This window comes from Gorilla gorilla, chromosome 9 (assembly GCF_029281585.2).
Source record: "Gorilla gorilla gorilla isolate KB3781 chromosome 9, NHGRI_mGorGor1-v2.1_pri, whole genome shotgun sequence".
Taxonomy (NCBI): domain Eukaryota; kingdom Metazoa; phylum Chordata; class Mammalia; order Primates; family Hominidae; genus Gorilla; species Gorilla gorilla.
The window spans coordinates 24617867-24626786 of NC_073233.2; the positions used below are offsets into that span (position 1 = coordinate 24617867).

The 8920-nt window shown below is 40.1% G+C and overlaps 1 protein-coding gene across 2 annotated transcripts; it reads right to left on the minus strand.

Moving 5' to 3' along the window:
- Positions 1-116: 116 nt before the first annotated feature.
- On the minus strand, positions 117-5491 carry SAA4 (serum amyloid A4, constitutive). Of its 2 annotated transcripts, XM_004050780.5 has the most exons (4): positions 5380-5454; positions 4507-4601; positions 1162-1300; positions 117-426 (listed from the first exon to the last, which is right to left on the minus strand). In XM_004050780.5, the coding sequence occupies exons 2-4, from the start codon at positions 4595-4597 to the stop codon at positions 264-266; spliced, it is 393 nt and encodes a 130-aa protein (XP_004050828.2). In that variant the 5' UTR covers positions 4598-4601; positions 5380-5454; the 3' UTR covers positions 117-263. The 2 variants fall into 2 exon arrangements, with proteins under 2 accessions (XP_004050828.2, XP_030872246.2); XM_031016386.3 differs by lacking the exon at positions 4507-4601 and having other exon boundaries at positions 5380-5491.
- Positions 5492-8920: the final 3429 nt, after the last annotated feature.

Consider the following 8920-nt stretch of genomic DNA (forward strand, 5'->3'; position numbering starts at 1 on the left):
TTGGTCCCCCTCAGTCACAGGCTCATCTGCCATGGTGCTGTTAATCTTCCATATGGCCTCAGATGACCATTCTTCCCAGAAAGTCTGCCTCAATGTTCCCAGTTTCCACCAACAAATTCAATTTGACAAACATTTATTGAACACCTCTAGGTGCCCTATACCAGTTCCTGGGGACACAAAGCTCAGTGACCCTGTGTCCCTGTCTGGGGGGAGAAGTGTGTGGCTCACAGCCCAGTTTCCCTGAGAGCAGAGGAGCAGGAAGCTCAGTATTTCTTAGGCAGGCTGTCAGGTCTGAAGCGGTCGGGGTCTTTGCCACTCCGGCCCCATTCCTCAGCTTTCTCGTTGGACTTCGAGTCCTCCAGTACAGTGCTGCTGTTTCCAAATAAATAGTAGTCTATTAATCCCTGAAGATAGACCCTGGAACGGCTGCAACCCAAAGAAAGGAGACAGGAGATTAATCTCTTGACTCACCTGCTCACCTGAGACAGCTCCACCTGCTAACTCCCTCCTCTTCTCCCACCCAAGGAATGACTGAGAGGAGGCTGGAAAACTCAAGGAAAGGGGAAGAAAACTATCAATCTTCTTGGGCAAAGGCCTAAGTCTGCTGATACTTTCTGCGCTCTGCAACAGAGTGCTTTCCCTTTTTTTTTTTTTTTTTTTTTTTTTGAGACAGGGTCTCATTCTGTTGCCCAGGCTGGAGTGCAGTGGCTCAACCATGGGTCACTGCAGCCTCGACCTCCTGGGTTCAAGGGATCTCCCACTTCAGCCTCCTGAGTAGCTGGGACTACAAGTGCATGCCACCACGCCTGGCTAATTTCTTTTATTTTCTGTAGAGATAAGAGTCTTGCTATGTTGCCTAGGCTGCTCTTAAATCCCTGGGCCCAAGAGATCCTCCCACCTTGTCCTCCCAAAGAGTTGGAATTACAGGCGTGAGCACCTGCACCCAGCCCCTGCAACAGTGTGCTTTCAAGACCTCTCCTCAGTTCTTACTTTCCCTTGTGGGTGAAAGGAGACATGTCCTCACCAGCCTTGCTCTGGCTCTGCCAGCCACCCAGACCCCAGGAGTATGTGGAGGAGGGGAAAGAGCCACAGGTTCTCCTGACTCTCAAGACAGATAGGCACTGCTGGCCTCTCACTGGAGTCCCCGGGAATCTGTGTTACCTGATGAGTTTAGCAGCCCAGACACCCCCAGGTCCTCTTTGGGCAGCATCATAGTTTCCCCGAGCATAGAGATATCTGTTTGAATTTTGGTGATTGGATATCATTATGTCCCAATAGGCTCTGCCCATGTCCCCAACCCCTGGAAAGAAAAAAAATGACAAAAATGAACCCAGTGACATACTGGAGAAATGTAGAAATGAACATTTTCCACTGATTTCCAGATTTTGGCCCTTGACAAAATAATCCTTTGAAATCATACGTGGAGATAAACATTACTTCCTGTGAACAGCTTCCCTGAGTAACTGTAAGGAAGGTGCTTTTCCATGGATTACATTGAAGTAAATTGGTTGGCAGTTGTCATGCCCTGGGCTACATCTTACATGGGTCTGTGTGTACTGTGTACAAAGAGGGGACGCTCATGTGAGGAATGTCACAATGGAGAATAGTACTACAGATGTAAGATCCAGGGACATTACAAGGGACTTGGTGAGAAGAGGAGGGGGCTGCACATCTACCATAGCCCATAAGAAAAATACATCCTTACCAGCTGAGTGAGGACAACTAGGACTTGAATAAATCTGACTGTTATGGGCATAAATGGCACAAGAAAGCTTAGGGAATGGGCAGTACGTGATGAGGTGGAATGACCTGAGAGAGCTTCATAGGACCTGGATAATCAGACTTATTATGAAGGGCGTGAATGTAAATGTTTAACTCTCTGCCCTGACAATTAAGTGTCAGTTTCCACATTCTTCAGTTGGGGGGAATCATACCTACCTCCCTGGTGGACTGAATGAGAAGATAAAATGAGGTAACATACATAAAATGCCTAGCATATTGGAATACTTGATGCAAATTGGATTCCTGTTCCTATTAGTGAAGGGCAGTGGTGACAATAAGATACCACTATACACCCAACAGAATGATAAAAATTTTTTAAACTGACAATATAAATTGTGGGCAAAAATGTGGAACAACTGGAACTCTCATAATTGTTTTGGGTTTTGTTTTTGTTTTGTTTAGTCACAGTCTCCCTCTGTCACCCAGGCTGGAGTGCAGTGGTGTGATCATGGCTTTCTGCAGCCTTGATCTCCTGGGCTCAAGTGATCATCCCACCTCAGTCTCCTGAGTAGCTGGGACTACAGGCACCTAATAACACACCCAGCTAATTTTTTTTTTTTTTCTGGTAGAGATGGGGTCTCACTTTGTTGCTCAGGCTGGTCTCAAACTCCTGGCCTCAAGTGATCCTCCTGCCTTAGCCTCCCAAAGTGCTGGGATTACGAGTGTGAGTCATCATGCCCAGCTCTCATAATTGTTCATGGAAGTGTAAATTGGTACAATTTTGGGAAGCTGTTTGCTGGTATCTACGAAAGCTAAATTGACATGACTATACCTTATGACTCTACATTTCCATTCCTGAGTGTATACCCACAACAGAAACGAGGGCTTATGTACACTAAAGTACATGTACACCAATGTTTTTTACAGGTTTAGCCATAATAGTATAAAACTTTAAAAAGCCTAATTATCCAATAATGTAGGATAAATTGTGATATCAGTATACAATGGAATACTATGTAGCAATGAAAAAGAACAAAATATTAATACACATGACAAATACTGTCATGTATATTAGTATGTCATAATGTTGAGTGAAACAAAGCCAGATACAAAAGACATATTCTGTATGATTTCTTTTATTCAAAGATCAAACACAGGGACACTAATCAACAATGATAGAGGTAAGAATAGGAGTTACCTTTCGTGAAGGTTGTTAACTGGAAGAGGGCATGAGAGACCCATCCGGGGTGTGTGAAATGTTTGACATCTTGATCTGATGGTGTAATATGGATGTTTGTATGTGTAAAAACCTCATCAAGCTATACTGTGTACTATATGTAAGTTATATATCATTTTAAAGTTTTTAAAAAGATTAGTGGAAAAATAGATGTTTGAAACAGGTCTAAGCCAGGAAGAGCTATAGAAAATGTCTATCAGTGCCTGTGTTGTTCAATCAATAAATATTTTTGAGTTCTGCTGTGGTTTACGTGTTACCGAGTTCTTTAAACCAACTCACTTGGAAAAAAGAAAAGCTGTGATAAATAGTTTTAATTGTTACTTATGTACTGTGTTCTAAGGGATATTTCTCACTAACTTCATGTATATTTTGTGTCTGTAATTTTGTCAAATAGTTTATCTCTGGCATGGCATGACTGTCCTTTCTCTGATGCATGCTTTATGTTCATTCTATGTTTTCCAGATCTACTAGCAAGAGTTTTCTCCAAGCATCTGACAGATTCTGTCACTGGGTGACAGAAAAACCCAAGACAGTTGTTCTCATTGGCATTGTGCTTAAAGTAACCTGGGGAGTTTTTCAAATGCTATTCCTAGTCCCACTTCAATTCTAAGATTCTGACTCAGTAACTATGAGAAGAGGCTCAGGAGTGTACTTTTAAAACAAACACCAGCCGATTTAAATGCTGGTGGACCATACAACAAATTCTGAAATACACTGACCTAAGGGAAAAGATATTCTCTACTACGTGCAGAAAAACTTAGCACATGCTACCAAAACTTTTTAAAAACTATTTAGAGAATATAATTTTTAAAAGCACAAAATGCAGAAAAAATGAAAATTTATAAAATTTCAATTGAAAAATTACAAAAAATTCAACTACAAAATTAATAACAACACATGAAGTTCAAAGTATTGCATAACCTGACAAACATAGTTTTCCCATTTTAACAGCTAGTCAATAAGATTCGTTTCCCATCCAGAATGGCAGAAGTCAGTTTCCCAGCCGTATCTCAGCCCTCCTGTGGCTAATCAGTAGAAATTTGCTCTTTTTATTTTATGGATAGAAGTTAGGGCTTAATTTTCATGAGCTCTGCATCCCAAGCATTGGCCATTTGCTTGGGTACAGGATGGGATTTCTCTGTGCAAGCACTATTATTCTACTCTCTGCTAGGCATGTCTCAATCTTGGAGTATAATTGTGAACTCAGTATATTCCCAGAGGTGGATGAGCTAAATAAACATCATGCCCTGAGAAATATGCCATCTGTAAATTTCCACAATGGGAGATCACCCCCTGGAAGTTTTTATCCTTCTGCACTCTACACCAAGAGTACAGGCTGGGCCCAAAACACCTTTAACCTCTCGTCTGGAAACCCCAAGGGAGGGTGATAAATCAGACCAGCCTAGAGGAAGAAACAGATACAGAAAACCACACTCCTGTTCTGACCTCTGTGTGGCTTCTCTAAGGAGCACTCACATCCAGTGAGTATGTGGCCCCTGCTCAGAATGAATCCTGGGTATGTGCCCTCCATCCTCCAGAGTTCTTACCTTGGAGAGCCTCCTTGAAAAACGAACACCAGCTTTCACTGGTGACTCCCATGACCAAGGAGCAGAAAACAATGCCTGTGAAAAGCCTCATTGTGCTGAAGAGAAAGAAAGACAGGGGCAGAGAATCATAAAAAAAAACACAGATCTATGTTTTGAGGACTGAATTTCTTTCCTTTTTTTCTTTCTTTTTTTCCTTTTCTTTCTTTCTCCTTCCTTTCTTTCTTTCCTCCCTTTCTTTCTTTCTTTTTTTTTTTCTATTGCCCAGGCTAAAGTGCAATGATATGATTAAGGCTTACTGCAGCCTCGATCTGGGCTCAAGTGATCCTCCCACCTCAGCCTCCTGAGTATTAAGGACTACAAACGTGCACCAACACATTCAGCTAATTTTTTTTTTTTTTGGTAGAGACAAGGTCTTGGTATGTATGTTCGGCCCAGGCTAGTCTCGAACTCCTGGCCTCAAGCAATCTTCCTACCTCAACCTCCCAAAGGATTACAGGCATGAGCCACTGTGCCAGCCAAAGGACTGAATTTGAAAGACTAATTCCCCATTTCCATTTGCTTGTATGAGAATCATAACTGCATGAAAGATTGAAATGGGTTTTAAGAAGAAGCATAAACCCTTAATTCTCAGCCCAGATCTCTAGAAAGAATAAGAGGATTCCAACGTGTTATTTGGTCTGTGGTCAATTTGTCACCCAATACAGCAGACTAAAGTCAATCAAGAAGCATTTCCTGAGTTCCTACTCTCCTCAGCACTGACCCCGTAATGAGGTAGAAAACACAGTTTCTCTCCAATTGAAATTTGACAATTATGTGAGAAAAGGATCTCAAAAGAGTCAAATAAGAGAAATTACTCCTTGGAAGAAACCTCACCTGTGGACCTTTCTCCAGCTGAAATTTCAGTAAAGGCAGAGCTGCTGGTACCTTCTGGCCATGGAGCTATAGTTGGTACCTCTGCTGGCTTTGGCATTAATGGGAGAACGGTTTTAAATCCAACAACCTGCCTTGCCAAAGTCCTTTTTGCTCAATTCTTTGGGTATTTTAAAAATTAACATATTGGGTAATAGTGTTTCCTTATCTAGAAGTAGTTTTCCAAATTGGGTCATCAAGGTCTTTATTTTCTGGCAGTTTTTCTTAATTGCCACTTTTCCCTCTTTTTAGTTTCCTGTATCACAGAAGAGTTGTATTTGCAAAATCCAGTGTGGGAAGACAGAGGTCTTTCTCCACTTTCTTCTCTTTGTGTCCTTCCATTCTTAACGGTTTGGTAGGAGGTCTTCCCAAAAAATTGCACATAGATATTACGTTGTAGGAAGTGATCAATATTATTAGCAAAAGAGATGTTTGCTTGTCTCTTGTGACTTCTCTCTAAAGAATGTAAGGACACAGAACAAGCAAGACTTGACTGTACCAGTCATGGGATGAGGTAATGATTCTGGGAGAATACAAGGACAGGAATAACACCAGAAGATCAAGGGTGAAGGCCTTTGAGGCATAAAATCTCTTTTTTCATATAAATATGTATTATTCTGCACTTTCTTTTAAACTTACTATTTATTGGAAGTCTTTCCATATCAGTCTTGTTGCTTTTTTTTTTTTTACAGCTACACAGTATTCCATTGCATGGATGGACCATAATTTATATAATATTAATGGCTGTTTTGACAGTTATTAACCTTTTGATATTACAAATAATGGTGCATTTATTAACCTTGTACATATGTCTCTTGCACATGTACAAATATATCTCTAGGATAAATTCCTACAGAAGAAACTCCATGGTGAAAAAGTATCAGATTTTATAAATTTTTTGTTTGTTTGAGACAGAGTCTCACTCTGTCCCCCAGGCTGGAGTGCAGTGGCATGATCTCAGCTCACTGCAACCTCCACTTCCGGAGTTCAAGCGATTCCCCTGCCTCCGCCTCTTGAGTAGCTGGGATTATAGGCACACGCCACCACATCCGGCTAATTTTTCTATTTTTAAGAGAGACGGGATTTCGCCATGTTGGCCAGGCTAGTCTAGACCCACTTACCCTTAATGATCTGCCCACCTCGGCTTCCCAAAGTGCTGGGATTACAGGCGTGAGCCAACGTGCCTGGCCCTAGATTTTATAAATTTTTATATGTTGCAAATTGCCTTCCATGAGGGCTGTATCAATCTCTACTCCCACCAGAAATGAGTGAAAGAACTTGGTTCCACATTGTCTCTCACACAGTATACTCTCAAACTTTTTGGTCTTTGAAATTGTGAGTAAAATAAAACTCAAAGTAATTTTAATTTACATTTCTCTTATTATGATTTTGGTTTCACATCTTTCCACATGTTTAAGAGCTATTTCTATTTTCTAGGAATTGTGAATTCATACCTTCATATCAAAGTAGTCATTTTTTACTGGTTTATTGTGTTTTTATTTATCACATTAGAGAAACTTTTTATATACAGGGAAAATGAGTATGTTATCTAGGATATGAGTTACAAATATTTTTTCCAGCTTATTTATCTTCTGATTATGGTGGCTTATGTTCTGCCAAAAGAAATTATTTATGTTCTTGTCTTTATTAATATTTTCTTTAGTTGTTTTCTCAATTTCATAGTATTTGAAGAGCTTTCCCTACTTTATTTTTTTGTGGTTTTCTTAAACTCAAATGTTTTTATTTCATTCCTTTTTAAAAATTTTTTGTGGGTACATAGTAGGTGTATATACTTATGGGGTACATGAGATATTTTGGTACAGCCATGCAATGTGTAATAATCACATCATGGAAAATCGGGTATCCATCCCCTCAAGCATTTATCCTTTGTGTTACAAATAATCCAATTATACTCTTTTGGTTATTTTACAATGTACAGCTAAATTATGAGTGACTATAGTCCCCCGTTGTGCTATCAAATACTAGATCTTATTCATTCTAAGTATTTTTTTGGTACCCATTAACCATCCTCACCTCCCCTCACTCCCCCCTCCCCACTACCCTTCCCAGCCTCTGGTAACCATCCTTCTATTCTCTATCTCCATGAATTCAATTGTTTTGATTTTTAGATCCCACAAATAAGTGAGAATATGTGATGTCTGTCTTTCTGTTCCTGAATGATTTCACTTAGCATAATGACCTCCAGTTCCATCCTTGTTGTTGCAGCTTTCCCTACTTTGGGCTATAAAAGAATTTTCCATGGATTCACCAGATAATGTTAATATTATTATTATCATCTTCCTTATTTGTTTATAAATATTTAGCATATTTGGAATTTGTCCTACCGTAATATATACAGTATGTTTTCAACATTATGCTATTTTAGATGGTCACCCATTTGTACCAATCCCATTTGTTGAATAGTCCGTCTTTTACTTACTACGTTAACATACAACCTTTATCACATACAAAATTCTCATATGCACTTATGTCTAATTCTGAGGAGTTGGTTCCACTGATCAGGTTTTTTCTATATGTAAGTCAGTACTACACTGTTGTACTTATTGAGGCTTTATTCAATGTATTAATTGCCCTCATTACTTTTTTTTCAGAAGTAGTTGGAGTTCATTTTCTATTATTTCTTCTAACTGCTAGTTTTTGTATCCACACCTTCTTGTCTGTGGTGTTTTGATTGATGTCTGGGGTGTCCAGGAGTCCTATCATACCATCTCCCATTCTCTCTTATCACTGCTCCATTTAGTTCTCCAGACCTTCCCCTGCAACCACCTTCACGAGATAGTCAATGACTCCATGTTGCTTAAGCCAAAGGTGAACTCCTCAACTGCTAAGCAGAATCTGATACTACTAATCGATAGCTCCATCAGGGATTATGGAACACCATGCTTTCCTAGTTTTCCTCCTTTCCCAACAGCTGCTCCTTCTCAGTCTGTTTTGCTGTATCCAGCTTCTCCTCCAAACTTCTTAGAGAATGGAGACACCACACTGAGCCTTCGGACCCCTCTTCAGTCTCCATCCACATGCTGAGGGAGCTCATCCATGCCTCTTAGCACAGGTTCCAAAGGCGATGGTCTTGTTAGTGGTGGTTATTTACACTGAACCTTCATTGCCTGGATCAATGCCTGGGTCATGTAGGAGTGAAGAAAAAAAGCTTCTTCCTTCACTCTCTAGAGTTCAGCTGAAAATAAACTGACAAAGGCAGATTAATAGGAGAAAAAGTCATATACATGTATTTTAACATGCATGGGGGAAAATCACAGGAGGGTGATTTCCCAATAACCCAATGGGGTACCGGTGATTATATACTATTCTTCATAGGGGAGGAGAAGATGGGGAATGTACACAAACTTTTTGAAGTCATAAATGATTATTAGGAAGAATGAGTGGACCTGGGGGATAGAAATTAACTTGTAAATGATTCTCTTGAAATTTGAATGAGGCCAATAAACAGGTGTCATCTTTTGAAAAAGTCCATCCAGTTGTGGTT